A 20,113-nucleotide genomic window follows, 5' to 3' on the forward strand; every position below is an offset into this window, starting at 1 on the left:
TCTGTCATATGTGTACATATCACTATCTGGTCTTCAGTCACACAGTAAATAAAGATAAACGTGATGTAATAGAACAAAAAACACTAAAAATCAAGTTTGCAATAATTGAAGAAACATACAAGTTTGGCTCTATTGTTGATATCTTCTGTATGGATATTTTTTTTTGCGGTGTGGTATTTGAGGAGTTTCCAGAGCTTTTCACACCCTCCACAGCATCTCGATGGGATTTAGCGCTGGCTTTGACTTGACCATTCAAGAACTTTCCAATTCTGTTTTTTTAAGCCATTCATTGGGGTAGTTACTAATAGGTTTATGGTCATTGTCGTATTGTAAGGTCCACTTTAATCTGAGCGTCAATCTTCTGACAGATTCTCTCACATCATCCTCAAGCAACTTCCGGTATAATGAAGACTCGTAGTGGATTTGATAATGGTGAGCGGCCCAGGCACCAAACTAGAACATTTCGTCCATCATGCTTTACAGTGCTGGTCTAAGATTCTTCTGGTGACATTTTTTTTTTATTTACGCCAAAAATGTCTTTTGTTCTGTAGCTAAATTACTCAATCTTTACCCCGTCTGTCCAGAACACATTTTCCCCGGAGTGCTGGTGTTTGCCTAGGTGCTCATGGGTAAACTTTAATCTTACCCTGATTTTATTTCTGGAAAGTTTAGGCTTCCTTCTGGCATCTGCTGTAATGGGCGACTCCTGTGCTAATAGTAGAGCAACCTGTAGGACCAGTTATGACATTTTTGGCTTCTTAGAGGCTTCATGTGGCATCTTGCATACTGCCTCAGGCTTATTGGCTTCTGCTTGCCCTGGGCAAGTAGTCAGTTGTGTGATTGTGTTGATCGGTTATTGAAAAATAATTTGTTTTTCCATCGCCGCATTCCAAGAGCCGTAACTTTTTTATTTTTCCGTCGATGTAGCCATATGTGGCTTAAATTAACTTTTATATTTTTTTTGGGGGGGGGATGGAATAAAAAAGGAATTCCATCGTTATTTCTGGCGGTTTTCTTGTACGCGTTCACCATGCATTTTAAATAACATATTGACTTTATCGTTTGGGTCGTTACAATCGCAGCGATACCATATATATGTTTGTTTTTTACACTTTTGCCAAATGAAACTACTTTTATGGAAAAATTTATTTTATTTTTACTGTGCACATTTTTGTTTTAGTAAGCTTTATTTTACTCTATTTCCTGACTTTTTTAGTCCTCGATTGCGTTTGCGGGTCGTCGATGGGTGACAGAGGGAGCCTTTTCATTCTGTCAAACCACTTAAATGCTGCGGTCACAATTAACCAAAGCATTTAAGTGGTTAAACGGCCAGGATATAAGGTTTCTCTGTTGCAGCAGGAGCCCGACTGTCAGTCATGGCCGGACTTCAACTTCTGCTCTCGAATTACGGGAAGGGGTTAAGACAGTTTCCTGCAAGATCCTCTGTAAGACCAGATTCACACGAACAAGTGAATACTCGGAAGTCCCGTTTTTTACGATCCCCATAGACTTGAGTCTTTTGAGGGACCCGTGAAACCGAAAGAAAATAGGACATGTTCTATTATTTAACGGAACCTTCACACGGTCTGTTGAAACAACTGTGTCCATGTGACGGCCGTTGTTATAACGGCCGTCACATGGACGTATTCTACGTTCGCGTGAATAAGCCCTAAGGGTGTATTGTTAGATCAGTCTTTTTTGTCGCAATTTTTGTAATCACAAGAGTGTATTCACACAGTGCAGACAAATCATGTTTTCTGACTTTACATGGTTGACCATACTTTTTGAAATGTCTGTAAATCTTAGGTAAATCCCTGACTGGTCCTGAGTAGATCATTGAAGCCTTAGTTCTACAATGAAGATGCTTTATGCACAGTCTTGAACGCAAAGGACATGACATGCAGCAGATCGCGAGACACACGAATGTCCAACTGAAATAAATCAGCCCCTGAGATTCTCTCTCAGGAAACCCCCTTTAACGCCGTTTTCCTACTATGGTTAAAACCTCCTTAAAGTGGTTTTCCACTTTCTGACAATCGGATATCATCAGTGCGGGTCCGACACCGATCAGCCGCTTCGGGCACAGGATGTTATGGCACATAATGCTATGTACGAAGCCGGAAGCAGTTGACTCCGTACATGTCATAGCGGCCGTGCTGCATAACTGCAGATCCGCTACTATTTACTTGAATACTGCAGCTCTGCCGCTATTCCGGAGCCGGAGCCATCTGCTTCCGGCATGTACGTCTGGTGCACAGAGGAACCGGACCAGCTGATCTGTGCGGAGTCCTGGTGTTGGACCCCCACAGAACATGTACTGATGACCTATCCGGTCTGCTTGTGTCCAGAAACAGCACCACCCCTGTCCATGGCCTGTGTCTAGTACTGCAGCTCAACACCATTGACTTAAATGGCGATGAGCTGTAATACCATACCATTTCTGGAAGAATTTTTTTCCTAATCCTGGTCAACCCCTTTAATGATACTGATATTGGAAAAGAAGAGCATGATGTACCGACCTTGCACTTCGAGATAGATTTTATACTCTTTTGCCATTGATGAGAACGTAGTGATGACTTGCTTGTAGACGCCCTCATCAGATAGGGTGACATCGTGTATCGCTATAGATCCATCTCTCAGGAATTTCGTTCTACGTCCAAAAAGAGTCAGAAATGTGGGTCCAGTGCCAGGCGTGTACGTGAGAAAGTTCTTGGTCTGGTCTCGCTGTGTCCTTTGCCAGGTCATCTCCTTGACCTCTAACAAGTTTTCAGCTCTGCACTTAATGATGACCCCTGAGCCCAGTGGCACGTACATCTTCCCATTTACTGGAGCTGCAATACATAATATAACAATGTTTCGTATAGCACTGTTATTACTGCTGCCCCAGCTGTGCCCGCCGTGCCCTCCTCTTACCCTGACTACCAGCTGGCTGCAGGAGACACAGCAGTAGTGCCCCATAACACAGAAGTTGTCGGACGACAGTCTGAGATCTCCAACTCAGCGAACGACTCATGTCCAGACTGGAAAATTAAGAGAGAGAGATCACCTAATTAAAACAGAGACGTGACAAAGCTACACGCAAAACACGCCTTGGGTGCGGCACGACTGGGTAATGTACCATGACTTGCATTGTCTGCATTTTTTCACTGGTTAAATCTATTGGTCATTCCTTTCGGTTTTGCTCTATGGAGCTCTTTATAGCATTAAATTACATTAAAGGGGTTATGTGGGGACCAAATATTATTAGCAGTATACTCACTGCAGTATGTGATACACTCGCTAATATACATTCCGGTCCCTGTCGCGCTAATTCTGAGATATTTAAAGTTTTTATAGTGCTGGCGGGGCACCGGAAGTCTAGTTGCACAGTCTTCTTTGATGACGATACGACTCTTCGTCATGTGACCAGCCCCACTGTACTCTATGTACAAGCAGGAGCGTTAGGACAGCCGTTACATAGAGCACAGCTGGATCGGTCACATGACGAAGAGTCATATCGTCATCAAAGAAGACTGTGCAACTAGACTTCCAGTCCCTGCCAGTGCTATAAAAATCTATAAAAATCTCAGTGAGTGTGACGGGGGCCAGAATGTATATTAGCGAGTGTACTCACATACTGCAGAGACTACACTGCTAATTATTTTTGGTCCCCACATAACCCCTTGGGTTCCATTGATGGCACATGGGTGGTATTTGAGGTTATAGTACAACTTTGGATTTTTCCGCCATTGTTAATGTTATGTAGTTTATGTGTTTCAAATATGAGTAATAAAGTAGTAAAAGTTTCTTACATGGTTTGAAACTCCAATTATTATTGTAGGTGTCACGATGCGGGGTGTGGACCCACTGGGCCGTACCGCGTAGCGGGGATGGCAGCTGGCCAAACCGGAAGGTACACAGTTCAATGGTTCAGCGAGAGTACCTGAGGCAATTGTAGGCAGTGGCGAGGCGGACACGTCCAGAACCAGGCGGTGGGAAGTCGTTCGGTGAGGCGTAGCAGGGTAGCGTAGACTGTAGCACAGCACGGCAGGTAGCACAGCGCGGCAATAGCACTAGGTAGCACGGAAACAGGATACGGGATACGGAATACAGGAGCAAGGTACACTGGGAGGCTGGAAGACACTGGGAGACCATAAGCAAGACAAACAACGGGAAAACTAACAACGCTCTGGCAAAGGGCAAGAGGGCAGAACCCTTTTTATAGCCCAGGGCATCTTGGGCCAGATTGCAGTTTTTTGCAAAACGCGCGCACTGGCCCTTTATGGCCGTGCACGCGTGGGCGGCGCGCACCCGCCGGAGACACTCGGAACCCGGAAGAGAGTGCCGGCGCCTGACTGGGGGACGATGCTGCAGGCAGGTAAGCTGTCCATGGCCACGGCCGTCGGGGTTAACGACTGATCGACGGGCCGTGGCCATAGACGTTACAGTATCCCCCCTCTTACGCCCCCTCTTCTTGGGACCAGAGCGAGAGAGAAACTTCCTCACAAGGACAGGGGTATCGATGTTCTCCTCTGGCTCCCAAGACCTCTCTTCTGGGCCGAACCCCCTCCAGTCCACCAAATAAAATGTCCTTCCTCCCACCTTCTTGGTAGCCAGAATCTCCTTTACCTCGAAAGTCCCAGATGGGCCGCCAGGAACCACTGTGGGACTAGGAGTCCAGGAGTAGCGGTTCAGGACCACCGGTTTTAGCAGGGAGACGTGAAAGGAGTTAGGGATCCTGAGAGTGGGGGGAGCCGCAGCTTGTAGGATACCGGGTTAATTTGTAGCAGGACTTCAAAGGGACCAAGGAACCTCGGGGCAAATTTGCATGACGGCACCTTCAGCCGGATATTCCTAGAAGACAGCCAGACTTTAGTCCCTGGAAGGAACTGCGGAGGAACCCGTCTTCTTGTATCTGCCTTTCTCTTCATGCGGTCCACCGCCAAGAAGATAGAAGATCGGGTCTGTTGCCATATCTGTATAAAGTCCCTGAAGGTGGAGTCGGCTGCAGGCACCTGGGACATTGTAGAAACAGGAAGAGGTATACGAGGATGTTGGCCGTAGACGATGAAAATTGACTGGATGTGGTCGACTCACTGGTGTGGTTGTTATAGGAGAACTCTGCCCACGGGAGCAACTGCACCCAATCATCATGGCGCCTGGACACAAAGTGACGTAGGTAGTTCTCCATAATCTGGTTAACTCTCTCGACTTGCCCGTTGGACTGGGGATGATAGGCCGAAGAGAAGTCCAATTTCACACCAAGGAGCCCGCAGAGTGCTCTCCAAAACTTCGAGGTGAACTGGACACCTCTGTCTGAGACAATATGCAGGGGCAATCCGTGCAGACGGAAGATGTGCTGTATGAAGAGGTCAGCCAACCGCGTAGCAGACGGCAGAGCGGTCAACGGGATGAAGTGAGCCATCTTGGAAAATCGATCCACCACCACCCAGATCACACTGCAACTCGCAGAAGGAGGAAGATCCGTGACGAAGTCCATAGCGACATGTTGGCACGGGGCAACGTGCACAGGCAGTGGTTGGAGCAAGCCCGCAGGTCTGGAGTGAGCAACTTTATTTGCTGCACAGACTGTGCACGAGGAGACAAAGTCCATGACATCTTTGGGCAGCGTGGGCCACCAGAACTGACGGGTGATTAAATCTTGGGTCTTACGAGCACCCGCGTGACCTGCCAGCTTAGAGTTGTGACCCCAGCGAAGAATTCTTCCTCGGTCAGCCAGACGCACAAAAGTCCTACCCGGAGGAATGTCTCTGACTTGCATTGGATTCACAGAGAAGATACAGGATGGGTCAATGATATTCTGTGGAGATTCCATGGCGTCCTCGGTTTCGAAAGATCTAGACAAGGCATCGGCCCTCACATTCTTGTCGGCGGGACGGTAGTGGAGTTCGAACCGGAACCGAGCAAAGAACAACGACCACCTGGCTTGACAAGGATTCAACGGCTGGGCCGTCTGTATGCAGGTCAAATTCTTGTGATCCGTGAAGATCAGGATAGGGTGAACCGCGCCTTCTAGTAGGTGTCTCAACTCCTGCAGAGCCAGTTTGATGGCCAGTAACTCCCGGTCCCCAATCGAGTAGTTACGCTCTGCGGGAGAAAACAGCTTGGAATAGTAACCGCATACCACGGCCTTGCCTTTCGGTCTTTTCTGGAACAACAGTGCACCAGCACCCACCGAGGAGGCGTCCACCTCTAACGAAAACTGTAAGGACACGTCCGGATGGTGCAGAATGGAGGCAGATGTGAAGGCTTTCTTTAAGGATTCAAATGCGGCTTCAGCCTCCGGGGTCCACAACTTGGCATTCATACCTTTCTTAGTGAGGGTGGAGATAGGTGCTGTCAAAGATGAGAAGTTGGGGATGAAGAGTCGGTAGAAGTTGGCGAATCCTAGAAAGCATTGGATGGCCCTTAAGCCTTGGGGGCGTGGCCACTCCAGGACGGCCTTTACCTTCTGGGGATCCATCTTGAGACCCTGATCTGAGATAATATAGCCCAGGAAGGATAGAGACTTCTTCTCGAACACACACTTCTCCAATTTGGCGTAAAGTCGATTCTCTCTTAGACGGAGCAACACCTGGCGGACATGACTTCGATGAGTTACTGGGTCTGGGGAAAAAATCAGAATGTCATCGAGATACACCACAACACAAACATACAGGAGATCACGAAAAATGTAATTGACAAATTCTTGGAATACTGCAGGAGCGTTACACAGGCCGAAGGGCATGACTAAGTATTCGTAATGCCCATCACGAGTATTAAAGGCAGTCTTCCACTCGTCACCTCGACGAATCCGGATCAGATTATAGGCCCCCCGCAGGTCCAGTTTAGAAAAAAAATTTGCCCCCCGTATGCGATCAAACAGTTCAGAAATTAAAGGCAGAGGATACCTGTTCTTCACCGTGATCTGGTTTAGACCTCGGTAGTCGATACAAGGTCGTAATGATCCATCTTTCTTTTTAACAAAGAAGAACCCTGCTCCGGCCGGGGATGAAGATTTACGAATGAAACCCCTCTCCAGGTTCTCCTTGATGTAAGCCGACATGGACTGGGTCTCTGGCAAGGAGAGAGGATACACTCTACCACGAGGAGGAGATGATTCCGGAACCAGGTCGATTGGGCAGTCATATGCCCGGTGTGGCGGCAAGGTCTCGGCCTCCATTTTATTGAAGACATCGCCGAACATAGAGAAACAGAGGGGCAAACCTGCCAACGACTGAAGAGGAGCGGGCTGTGGCGACTGGATGTGACTCAGACAGCGGTCATGACACTTCGGGCCCCACTGGAGAACCTCTCCAGAGTTCCAATCCAGGACGGGGGCGTGCAGACGAAGCCAAGGCAACCCCAGCAGCACGGGGTTGACGGCCTTGGATAGGACGAACAGAGAGATGATCTCAGCATGAAGGGCTCCCACTTGGAGTTTCAACGGCTTGGTTATGGACACGACTGGGTCTGGTAATGGCAGTCCATCCACCGAGGCAACGACCAACGGCCTTTCAAGCGGGATAGTGGGCAACTGTAGGAGATCCACAAGATCCTGGCAGATGAAGTTGGCTGCAGAGCCGGAGTCCAGATATGCGGAGACCTGATGAGACCTCTCTTCTGCAATAATGGTTACAGGAATAAATAGTTTGGAGGAGAGTTCTTGCTTCAATGTGTTGACGCCCAGGGTTGTCTCTCCAACCAAGCCTAGGCGCTGGGTTTTTTTGGCTTGTGAGGACACAGACGCACGACGTGGCCAGCGAGGCCGAAATATAAGCACAGTCCAGAGGTGCGCCTGCGCTGTTTCTCCTGGACCGATAATTTTAGTCGGTCAACTTGCATCGGAACCACAGGCAAAGCGATAGAAGCAGGCAAGAGGGGTTGCTGAAAGTTGGGCGCCAATCTAGGACGCCGGCGCTCCTGACGAACTTCATGGGATCTCTCCCTCAGCCTTATGTCAACCCGAGTGGCAAGCAGAATCAAGTCGTCCAACGCGGGAGGCAGGTCTCGAGCAGCCAGTTCGTCCTTGATCTCGGGCGACAGACCATGCCAATAGGATGCCACAAATGCCTCATTGTTCCAGGATAGCTCTCCTGCCAGAGTCCGGAACTGAATAGTATACTCGCCCACGGGGTTGTCCTCTTGGCGAAGGTTGAAGATGGCGGTAGTGGCTGATGAGACTCGTCCTGGTTCCTCAAAAACGGTTCGGAAAATTCGTGCGAACTCCTGGAAGTCTCGGGTCTCGGGTCCCTGACGTTCCCAGATAGGGTTAGCCCATGCCAGGGCCTTGCCGGTCAGGAGGGAGATGATAAATGCGATCTTGGCTCCATCTGACGGAAATGCCAGAGAGTGCAGGGTAAAATGAATGTGGCATTGGTTCAGGAACCCCCGACAAGCACTGGCGTCTCCATCGAACCGAGAGGGCAATGGCAGCGAGAACCGAGGGTCCGTACAGGAACTGCCAGGAGGAGCAACAGGAGGGTCGGCTTGAGGAACTTGCACAGAAGCAGGAATGGAGGCAACTAGCGTCCCTAGCTGCTGCGCCATAGAGTCCACGGCCACGAGGAGCTGGTCCTGCCTAGCTCGGAGATCCAGCAGATCCGCCTGCATGGCTTGGGAGGGTGACAAGCCCTTGAATTGGCCAGCGGGGTCCATGGCCAGAGCATACTGTCACGATGCGGGGTGTGGACCCACTGGGCCGTACCGCGTAGCGGGGATGGCAGCTGGCCAAACCGGAAGGTACACAGTTCAATGGTTCAGCGAGAGTACCTGAGGCAATCGTAGGCAGTGGCGAGGCGGACACGTCCAGAACCAGGCGGTGGGAAGTCGTTCGGTGAGGCGTAGCAGGGTAGCGTAGACTGTAGCACAGCACGGCAGGTAGCACAGCACGGCAATAGCACTAGGTAGCACGGAAACAGGATACGGGATACGGAATACAGGAGCAAGGTACACTGGGAGGCTGGAAGACACTGGAAGACCATAAGCAAGACAAAGAACGGGAAAACTAACAACGCTCTGGCAAAGGGCAAGAGGGCAGAGCCCTTTTTATAGCCCAGGGCATCCTGGGCCAGATTGCAGTTTTTTGCAAAACGCGCGCACTGGCCCTTTAAGGCCGTGCACGCGCGGGCGCGCGCACCCGCCGGAGACACTCGGAACCCGGAAGAGAGTGCTGGCGCCTGACTGGGGGACGACGCTGCAGGCAGGTAAGCTGTCCATGGCCACGGCCGTCGGGGTTAACGACCGATCGACGGGCCGTGGCCATAGACGTTACAGTAGGTTACATACATATGGCAACGTCGTATATCTCTGGGGACATGAGATGGAAATTTATTTAGCACCAACAACACAAAATGAGTTCTGGTCGGATGTTACAGTATCTGAAGTGTTCCTTATGTTCTTGACATTTACAATTGTTATGAATATTGCTAATATGAATCATTAGCAAACACGTAAATCTGTAATACTAGTGAAATATTATTGGCTATTACTAAGGTTACATAGTTACATATAGTTACATAGTTACATAGTTTGTACGGTTGAAAAAAGACACATGTCCATCAAGTTCAACCAAGGGACGGGAAAGGGGAAGTAAAATATTTCTACACATAGGAGCTAATACTTTTTAATTCTAGGAAATTATCTTTGCCTTTTTTGCAGCATCTCCTGTCCCTGCTGTGACGGCTCCTGCGGTGACTATTCCATAGATTCACAGTTCTCACAGTAAAGAAGACTTGTCGCCTCTGCAGGTTGAACCTTTCTTTTTCCAGACGGAGGGAGTGCCCGCCTGTTTTTTGAGGGGGTTTTACATGGAACTGGATTTCACCATATATTTTGTATGTGCCATTCATATATTTATATAAGTTAATCATGTCCCCCCTTAATCGTCTATTTACAAGGCTAAATAGGTTTAATTATTTTAATCTTTCCTCATAACTTAGATTCTCCGCGCCCCTTATTAGCTTCGTTGCTCTTCTTTGTATTTTTTCCTCCTTTCTATGAACTGGAGCCCAGAACTGAACTGCATATTCTAGATGAGGCCTCACTAATGCTTTGTAAAGTGGTAATATTATATCCCTGTCCCGCGAGTCCAGGCCTCTATAATACACGACAATATCCTGCTGGCCTTACAAGCAGCTGATTGACATTGTGCTGTTAATTAGTTTATGATTTACAAGTACAACCAGATCCTTCTCAACAAGTGACTCCCCCAGTATAGCGCCCCCTAGGACATATGATGCTGCAGATTTTTACACCCAGATCCTTCTCTACAAGTGACTCCCCCAGTGTAGCTCCCAATAGGACATATGATGCTGCAGATTATTACACCCAGATCCTTCTCAACAAGTGACTCCCCCAGTGTAGCGCCTCCTAGGACATATGATGCTTCAGATTATTACACCCAGATCCTTCTCAACAAGTGACTCCCCTAGTGTAGCTCCCCCTAGGACATATGATGCTGCAGGTTGTTGGTACCCAGAGGCAGAACCTTACATTTATCTACATTAAACTTAATTTGCCAAGTTGACGCCCAAACACTCAGTGTGTTTAAATCCGCTTGCAATTCACGAACATCTTCCATAGACTGAACTATATTGCATAGCTTGGTGTCATCTGCAAAAATAGAAATCGTGCTATTAATCCCATCCTCTATATCATTAATAAATAAGTTGAATAATAGTGGTCCCAGCACTGAACCCTGGGGTCACCACTTATAACCGGGGACCATTCAGAGTAGGAATCATTTACCACAACTCTCTGGATACGTCCTTGAGCCAATTCTCAATCCAATTACAAACTATACTTTCTAAACCTATAGTCCTTAATTTACCCATTAGATGTCTATGAGGGACAGTGTCAAATGCCTTTGCAAAGTCCAAAAACACTATATCCACAGCGGCCTCTCTGTCTAGGCTTCTGCTCACCTCTCATATAAACACTATATCCACAGCGGCCCCTCTGTCTAGGCTTCCCCTCACCCCCATATAAACACTATATCCACAGCGGCCCCTCTGTCTAGGCTTCTGCTCACTCACCTCTTCATTAAAACAGATCAGGTTGGTTTGACAACTTCTGTCCTTAGTAAAACCGTGCTGCCGTCACTTATAATACTGTTTATTGTCACATAATCCTGTATATAGTCCCTCAATAGCCCCTCAAACATTTTCCCCATGATGGATGTTAAGCTTACTGGTCTATAATTACCCGGGGAAGACCTAGAGCCCTTTTTGAAAATAGGCCCCACATTTGCCTTGCGCCAGTCCCTTGGCACTATACCAGTCACGAGAGAATCTCTGAATATTATGAAGAGGGGGACAGAAATAACTGAACTAAGCTCCTTAATAGAGATGAGCGAACTTATGAAAAGTTCGGTTCGGCAGGTTCGCCGAATTTCATGAAAAAGTTCGATTCGGACCGAACTAGTTCTGACCGAACCTGTAATACAAGAAAGCCCCTAAAAATCGGGTATAACACTGTTTAAAAGCCCTAGAAGCCCTGTATAACACTCTTAGGTCAACCATGAGTGTATCCAAGTACTTTTGAGCTGTCTTTAAGGCAAAGTTAGTGTCAAAGTTACGCCAACATGTATGGCTATAGGAAAACGGATGGGACACGGTGATAACTAACAGAAATCACTGCACTTGTGCATGTTGTATGCTTAATGCATTGTTAAAAAAGGTACAAAAATTAACCATTTTTGGCGGCAGATGCCTGCCAGGGTTCATACATATAAGGTGGTAAAAGCAACAAGCAATGGCTTTTCACAAGCCCTCCAAAAATTTACCCTTTTTATTGGCAGATGCCTGCCGGGGTTCTTCCATACATGGATGTAAAAGCAACAAGCAATGGCTTTTCACAAGCCCTCCAAAAATGTACCCTTTTTATTGGCAGATGACTGCCGGGGTTCATCCATACATGGATGTAATGTAAAAGCAACAAGCAATGGCTTTTCACAAGCCCTCCAAAAATTTACCCTTTTTATTGGCAGATGCCTGCCGGGGTTCATCCATACATGGATGTAAAAGCAACAAGCAATGGCTTTTGACAAGCCCTCCAGGCCTGCTTGTAGCAGACGGCAGTGAAGGTGTATTGGTGTTAGTAGAGGTAGCCAACACAGACAGCAAGGGTGGTAGTAGTAGTAGTAGCAGCACATTAAAAAAAAGAGACTGGACGACAGTCACAGGACAAAGCCCTGTGGTGGGGCAGGCCTGCTTGTAGAAGACGGGCGGCAGTGGAGGTGTATTGGTGGTAGTAGAGGTAGCCAACACAGACAACAAGGGTGGTAGACTGGTAGTAGTAGTAGTAGTAGCAGCACATTAAAAAAAGAGACTGGACGACAGTCACAGGACAAAGCCCTGTGGTGGGGCAGGCCTGCTTGTAGCAGACGGGCGGCAGTGGAGGTGTATTGGTGGTAGTAGAGGTAGCCAACACAGACAGCAAGGGTGGTGGTAGTAGTAGTAGTAGCACATTAAAAAAAGAGACTGGACGACAGTCACAGGACAAAGCCCTGTGGTGGGGCAGGCCTGCTTGTAGCAGACGGCACTGGGGGTGGATTGGTGGTAGAAGTAGTAGCAGCACCAACAGCGGCACATTAAAAGAAGAGTGGACAGGACAGAATCCCATAGTAGCAGCCGGCAGTAGCAGGTGGCAGCGGCAGCAGCAGCAGCAATCTCAGATCTAATCAGTGGCATCAGGCACAGGGGTTTTAAAATCCTCACCGATCCACGCTTGATTCATTTTCAGAAACGTGAGATTTTCCAAGCTGTTGGCGGACAATCTTGTTTGCTTAGGGGTGACGAAGCCCCCTGCCGCGCTGAATACCCTCTCTGACGCTACACTGGAGGGTGGACAAGACAGTACACCCATGGCAAACTGGGCCAGTTCTTGACAATGATCCAATCTGCTGACCCAGAAGTCCATGGGGTCTGGGATCAGGATTTCTGACGGAGAAAGGGCACAGTGAACCTGGTTGTTTAGGTGCTGGACCTGGTGATGGTGAACATCCTTTTGGTTACTACGATGTGTGTCAGGTCGGGGTATTGGATGTAAAAATGTTGTCATCATATTTTCCAAACGGAATTGGCTACTGCTGCTGCTGCCGCTGCTGCCGCCTATTGCAGAGGTAGCTCTGTCAGAGGCGGTGGAACGATGAGACAGTGGGGAGCGGAGAGTGGCCCCCCAGTCAGACATGCTTGCAGCAGGTGTTTGCCGTTTGAAAGCCGTGACAAGCTGGCTGCATAGCTTCTCTCGATAATAAGCCAATTTTGCCTCCCTCTCGGAAGGCGCAAAAAACTCCCCCATTCTGGCTTTATACCGAGGGTCTAAAAGTGTGGCTATCCAGTACTCATCTCTTTGCTTCATGCTAACAATACGACAGTCAGCGTGCAAGTAATGAAGCATACAGCTCGCCATCCTGGCCAGCGTTTCAGAGGGCCCGGTTGGTTCCATCTCCGCCCCATACTGCCATGGTTGTCCATCATCAAGGTCGTCGTCAGACTCGTCATCACCATCACTGTCATGTTGTGCGGCTGCCTCGTCCCCTATCCCTTCCTGTGATTCCATCTCCAAATCCAGCTCCTCTTCAGGTCCTGTTTCCTCATCCTCATCCTCCTCCTCCTCCTCAACATCCATAGCCAGATGTGATCCTTCCTCCATCCTTTGCTGAATCATCGCTGTGAGCGTTTGCTCCATAATGAATATCAGCGGCATAACATCGTTCATTCCGCTAGCGTCACGGCTCACAAATCGTGTGGCCTCTTCAAAGGGCCTCAAAACGCGACATGCGTCTCTAATCAGCTGCCAGTGCCTGAGCTCGAAATTACACTGGCTCCAAACGCTGCCTGTCTGCTGCATCAGGAAATCATTCACGGCTTTCCGCTGTTCGTACAGACGGTGTTCTGGGAGATTGTTTTGACGCTGCAAGTCCAAGAGGGCGTGCTTAAATGCATACGAACGTCTAAAGCGAACGCAAACCCTCCTGGACATGGCCAGCACACCCTTCAAACCAACATATGACTTTAAGAAGCGTGTTATGACCAGATTGATCACATGTGCCATGCAAGGAGCGTGTGTCAGGTGACCTAGACGCAGTGCAGCCACAACGTTCTTCCCGTTATCAGAGACAACATTGCCCAGTGTGAGTTTCAGAGGAGACAGTCAGCGTGTGATTTCCTCCTTGATGCACAGCAGCAGTTCCTGCCCTGTGTGGCTTTTCTCGCCCAGGCTCAGCAGGTGTAAGGCAGCGTTGTGGCACTTCACCTTGCACCTATGAAAAGAGGAGGGAGGAGGAGTGGAAGATACGCTGTGTCCTGTCGGGGATGGGAAGACCTCCAAGGAGGAAGGCAAGGAGGAGGAGGAGGAGTAGGAGGAGGAGGATGGTAGGCGCCTGGTGTCCGGAGTTGAACCAGAAAGATACAAGCGTGGAGGTGGTAATGCCTGGCATTGCTGCGGTGGTGCATCGGACTGCAAAATATTGACCCAGTGGGCCGTGAAAGACATGAACTGTCCCTGCCCATAGTTGCTGCTCCACGTGTTGATGGTGGCATGTACCCTGCTGCACACGGATAATTGCAAGGACTGGCACACCTTTTCCTCCACGTGCTTGTGCAAGGCAGGGACAGCTGTTTTGGAGAAGTAATGTCGGCTAGGTATTCGCCACCTAGGCTGAGCGCACGCCACCAATTGCTTGAAGCCGGCGGAGTCGACCAGGTGGTACGGCAGCGACTGCACCACCAACAACTTAGCCAGGTGTGAATTAAGCCGCACGACAAGTGGATGACTGGGTATATATTGTTGCGTATTGGACAACGATTACGTAATGGATAACTGACGGGACGTAGGAGGAGCACTAGATGACAGTGATGATGATGATAACGACATGGTGGATAAGGCCTGGCTACTACTTAGATAACAGGGACTCGGAGCAGCAGCAGCGGCAGAGGGGTCTTCATTAGATGTACATGATGATGGTGGGGCATGTCGATTGTCCCACATGGCCTTGTGATGCCGCTCCATGTGTTTACGTAGAGCGGTAGTTCCTACATTGCTGCCCTGCCTACGCCTTACTTTCTGCTTGCAGATACGGCACTGTGCCATGTTTTCGTCCTCCGGGAAGGTACAGAAAAATTGCCACACGGCAGAGTACCATAAAGAGGTAGTACCACATCGTCCACCACCAACACCACCACCACCACCACCACCACCCGAGCTTGCCCCTTGTCTTGCAGGCTTTTTTCGGGAGCCTACACCAGCATCAGTGTCACCGTCACCGGCTCCTGAGCTGACCCTACCGCTGCAACGTTTGGCAGATTGACTTCTGCCCCTACCTCGGCTTGGCTGTTTATCACGGCCAGTGCCGCCACTACTACCCTCCTCCTCTGACGCCATCATCACCTCGTCACCTGGTTCCCACGTCCTGTCTAAAACAACATCATCATCATAGCCTTCCTCATCATCCCCGCCACTTCTGTCACTGTGTTGTGAATGTGATGTGACATCATGGCGGGCTCCATGCCCCCCCCCTCATTACTGCGTCTGCCACCACGGCTACCACCACCAACACCCCCACTACCGCAGCAATGCATCTCGGACACCGCTTCCACCTCCACCACCGCCGCAACACACTCCGTTGGCTGACTCGCGGAAAACAAATCATCATCATCACTATGTTGTTCAGTATCTTCCTTCGCACCCGAGGAGATGTCTCTTAGGACTCTCAGGAAAGATGGCTTCCCGCTAGGAAGGGGGAGCGAAGACATAGATGATGGAATGGAAACGCTAGAAATACCTATATTACTACTGTCACTGTGCCAAGGAACTGTAGAGGATCTGGAATCCAACGAAACCTGGCTTGAAGCCAGATCGTCAGAGTCTTCCTGCTGAGATGACCGCGAGCCAGCCAACCAGTCCACAATGGCCGTATTGTCTAAAGTAACCCGCCCACCGGAGGAGATGGACAAGTCTGGCTTGCTGATACTGCTACTACTACCAGCAGGCACATGGCTGCTGCTACTAGTGGAACTGGGCACATGTCTTGTGCCACAAATGCTGGTACTGGGTCTGGCACCAACAGATCCAACATTTGGACTTGAAGAGGAGACGGCATGGGTGTTTTTTCCTCTACCCCGTCCTTTCACAACCTTCTTTTTCCCAGACATTTCACTGCTGGAGTGCAGCAAGTTGAATCAAAACCCGGGGGATGAGCCCCTTCTAAAAGCGTATTCAGACTGACACTGGCTTGGCAAATGGCAATGAATGAGAATTTCTATCAGCCACACCGCTGTGCACTGAGGGAATGCTGGGCGTTGTAGTACTACGTCTACTACAAAGGCTGCCTGTATTGCAAGTTGGATTGTTATTTATTATGTTAACAGCCGGCGATGAGCCCCTTCTAAAAGCGTATTCACACACTGACACTGGCTTGGCAAATGGCAATGAATGAGAATTTCTATCAGCCACTGTGCACTGACTCAGGGAATGCTGGGCGTTGTAGTACTACAAAGGCTGCCTGTATTGCAAGTTGGATGCAACGGGGATGAGCCCCTTATAAAAGCGCATTCACACACTGGCTGAGTAGTGAGTAGTGGATGAGCCCCTTCGATTGCTGGATTCCTGCCTTTTAGATTCCTAAAGCTTTCCCTTACTGCACAGAGATGATATCCCTACAGCTCCTGTCTGTAAAATGGCCGCTGAGATCCGTGCATAGACTTTTATTGCAGGCTTGAGCCCGCCCCTATGCTGCCTCCCGATTGGCTGGGAGAGCCGTTTGCAAGGCATTATGGGGTAGCCTGATGTCAGGTGATCTTGTGAAATCCTCCATTTTACATCTAACATGTGGCAGGCGCCAAAATGTAGCCGGGTTCGGTCAAAACGGGTTCGGCCGAACCCGGTGAAGTTCGGATTCGCTGAGAACCGAACTTTTCCCAAAGTTCGGACCGAAACCGGGTTCGGTTGTCCCGGTTCGCTCATCTCTACTCCTTAAGAATTCTAGGGTGTAACCCATCTGATCCCGGGGCCTTGTGTACGTTTATTTTATTTAATTTAGCTTGCACCATATCTACATTCATCCAATTCAGTATATCAACTGATATATTAACAGCACTGGCACCGGCTATATCAGCTCCTCAGCACTGGCACCGGATACATCAGCTCCTCAGCACTGGCACCGGCTACATCAGCTGCTCTTTCTTCTGTTGTATATATAGAGCTAAAGAACCCATTTAGTAACTCTGCCTTCTCTTGATCCCCTGTGATCAACTCCCCATTACCATTATCTAGGGGTCCTACATCTTCAGACCTTGGCTTTTTTGCATTTATATGCTTGTAGAATTTTTTGGGATTTGTTTTACTATCCTTGGCCACCTGCCTTTCATTTTGTATTTTTGCTGATTTTATTACCTTTTTACAGATTTTATTACATTTTTACAGATTTTATTAAGCTCTTTATATTTTACAAAGGCTACAGCTGTACCCTCAGATTTGTATTTTTCAAATGCCCTTTTTTTGTCATATATTGCCCTTTTTACAGAAGGTGTAAGCCATGCGGGGTTTAACCCCTTACCGCTTTTGGGCATGACTGTACGTCCAAATTCTAAGTGCGTTCCCGCAGACGGGCGTGTAGTCACGCCCTGTAGATAAAGCGTGCACAGGAGCTGTGCGCGCTTTATCTTCAGCGGCTGTCAGCTGTCATACACAGCTGACATCCCGCTGCAATGGCTGTTACCGCCGATCGCAGCCATTTAACCCCTTCAATGTGGCTGTCAATGACGTCCGCCAGGTACGGTAGCCCAGGTAGCCCAGGTACGGTACCCCAGGCTGGACCTAATATGCTAACTGTCAAATAAAGAATGACAGTTACTATACACTGCACTACATAAGTAGTGCAGTGCATCGTGCCGGGGATCAGAAGACCAGATCTTCAAGTCCCCAGGTCAGTGTAAAAAAAAAAGTGAAAAAAGTAAAAAAAAGTGTTAAAGAAAAGTAAATAAATAAAAGTTTTAACTAATAAAAACAACACTTGCCCTGTTTCCCTGATCAACTCCTTTATTATTAGAAAAAAAATGAAAATATGAAAAAAAACTATACATAATATCACATTATTTTTACCGCACGGTGAACACCGTAAAAATTTAGAATAAAAAACAATGACAGTATTTTATTTTTTGGTCATCTTGTCTCAAAAAAAATGTAATAAAAAGTTGCAAGTAACGCAAAATGGTACCAATAGAAACTACAGTTTGTCACGCATAAAACAAGCCGTCCCGCAGCGATATCAACTAAAAAATAAAAAAGTTATGGCTGTCAGAAAATGGTGACACTAAAACATGATTTTTTTAGAAAAGAGTGTTTTTATTGTGGGAACGCAGTGAAACGTAAAAAAAACGATATAAATTTGGTGTCGCTGTAATCGTATCGCCCCGCAGAATGAAGTTAACATGTTGCTTATACTGCACGGTGAACACTGTAAAAAAAAAATACAAAAAAATTATAAACTGCTAGAATGGCTGTTTTCTGGTTTCCTCATCTCCCAAAAATTGGAATAAATAGTGATAAAAAGATTGCATGTACCCCAAAATGGAACCAATAAAAATTACAGCTCATTCCACAAAAAACGCGCCCTCACACAGCTCCGTCAACGGAAAAATAACACGTTATGACTCTCAAAACGCAATGATGCTAAATGACGGCCCAGTAGAATTTCACTAAATACCCCACATCATCATTTGCTGGACCCCACAGGTGGACCCCGTGCAGCGGAGATGAGGAAACTTTAGGGCCTTGTGCGGCTTAAAGGGCTAGTGAAGAAGTCAAATATAAGGCAATACTGGAGCACAGATATTTTGTATAATACCCAATAAACCCGGCCTGTGCATAAAGGATTGGTTCAAAGCGTACATATACCCTGATGTACTCCTCACATATTACATATACCCTGATGTACTCCTCACATATTACATATACCCTGATGTACTCCTCACATATTACATATACCCTGATGTACTCCACATAGATTACATATACCCTGATGTACTCCTCACATATTACATATACCCTGATGTTCTCCACACAGTTTACATATACCCTGATGTACTCCGCACAGATTACATATACCCTGATGTTCTCCTCACATATTACATATATCCTGATGTACTCCTCACATATTACATATACCCTGATGTTCTCCACACAGTTTACATATACCCTGATGTACTCCTCACAGATTACATATACCCTGATGTACTCCGCACATATTACATATACCCTGATGTACTCCTCACATATTACATATACCCTGATGTTCTCCACACAGTTTACATATACCCTGATGTATTCCTCACATATTACATATACCCTGATGTTATCCACACAGTTTACATATACCCTGATGTACTCCTCACATATTACATATATCCTGATGTACTCTGCACATATTACATATACCCTGATGTACTCCTCACATATTACATATACCCTGATGTATTCCGCAGTTTACATATACCCTCATGTACTCCTCACAGATTACATATACCCTGATGTACTCCTCACATATTACATATACCCTGATGTACTCCTCACATATTACATATACCCTGATGTACTCCTCACATATTACATATACCCTGATGTACTCCTCACAGCTTACATATACCCTGATGTACTCCTCACAGCTTACATATACCCTGATGTACTCCTCACATATTACATATACCCTGATGTTCTCCTCACAGCTTACATATACCCTGATGTACTCCTCACAGCTTACATATACCCTGATGTACTCCTCACAGATTACATATACCCTGATGTACTCCTCACATATTACATATACCCTGATGTACTCCGCACATATTACATATACCCTGATGTACTCCTCACAGATTACATATACCCTGATGTACTCCGCACATATTACATATACCCTGATGTACCCGCACAGCTTACATATACCCTGATGTACTCCGCACAGATTACATATACCCTGATGTACTCCTCACATATTACATATACCCTGATGTATTCCGCAGTTTACATATACCCTCATGTACTCCTCACAGATTACATATACCCTGATGTACTCCTCACATATTACATATACCCTGATGTACTCCTCACATATTACATATACCCTGATGTA

At 47.6% G+C, this 20,113-nt stretch overlaps 1 protein-coding gene across 1 annotated transcript in view; it reads right to left on the reverse strand.

Moving 5' to 3' along the window:
* Window positions 1-20,113, reverse strand: part of LOC142741924 (nectin-1-like) — an 87,991-nt gene that overhangs the window by 32,839 nt on the left and 35,039 nt on the right. The window contains exons 2-3 of the mRNA XM_075851246.1: window positions 2,914-3,020; window positions 2,520-2,831 (exon numbers count right to left, since the gene is read on the reverse strand). Coding sequence (XP_075707361.1) covers window positions 2,520-2,831; window positions 2,914-3,020 — 419 coding nt within the window. The remainder of the gene's footprint in view (window positions 1-2,519; window positions 2,832-2,913; window positions 3,021-20,113) is intronic.

This window comes from Rhinoderma darwinii, chromosome 2 (genome assembly GCF_050947455.1).
Source record: "Rhinoderma darwinii isolate aRhiDar2 chromosome 2, aRhiDar2.hap1, whole genome shotgun sequence".
In the NCBI taxonomy this organism is placed as follows: Eukaryota; Metazoa; Chordata; class Amphibia; order Anura; family Rhinodermatidae; genus Rhinoderma; species Rhinoderma darwinii.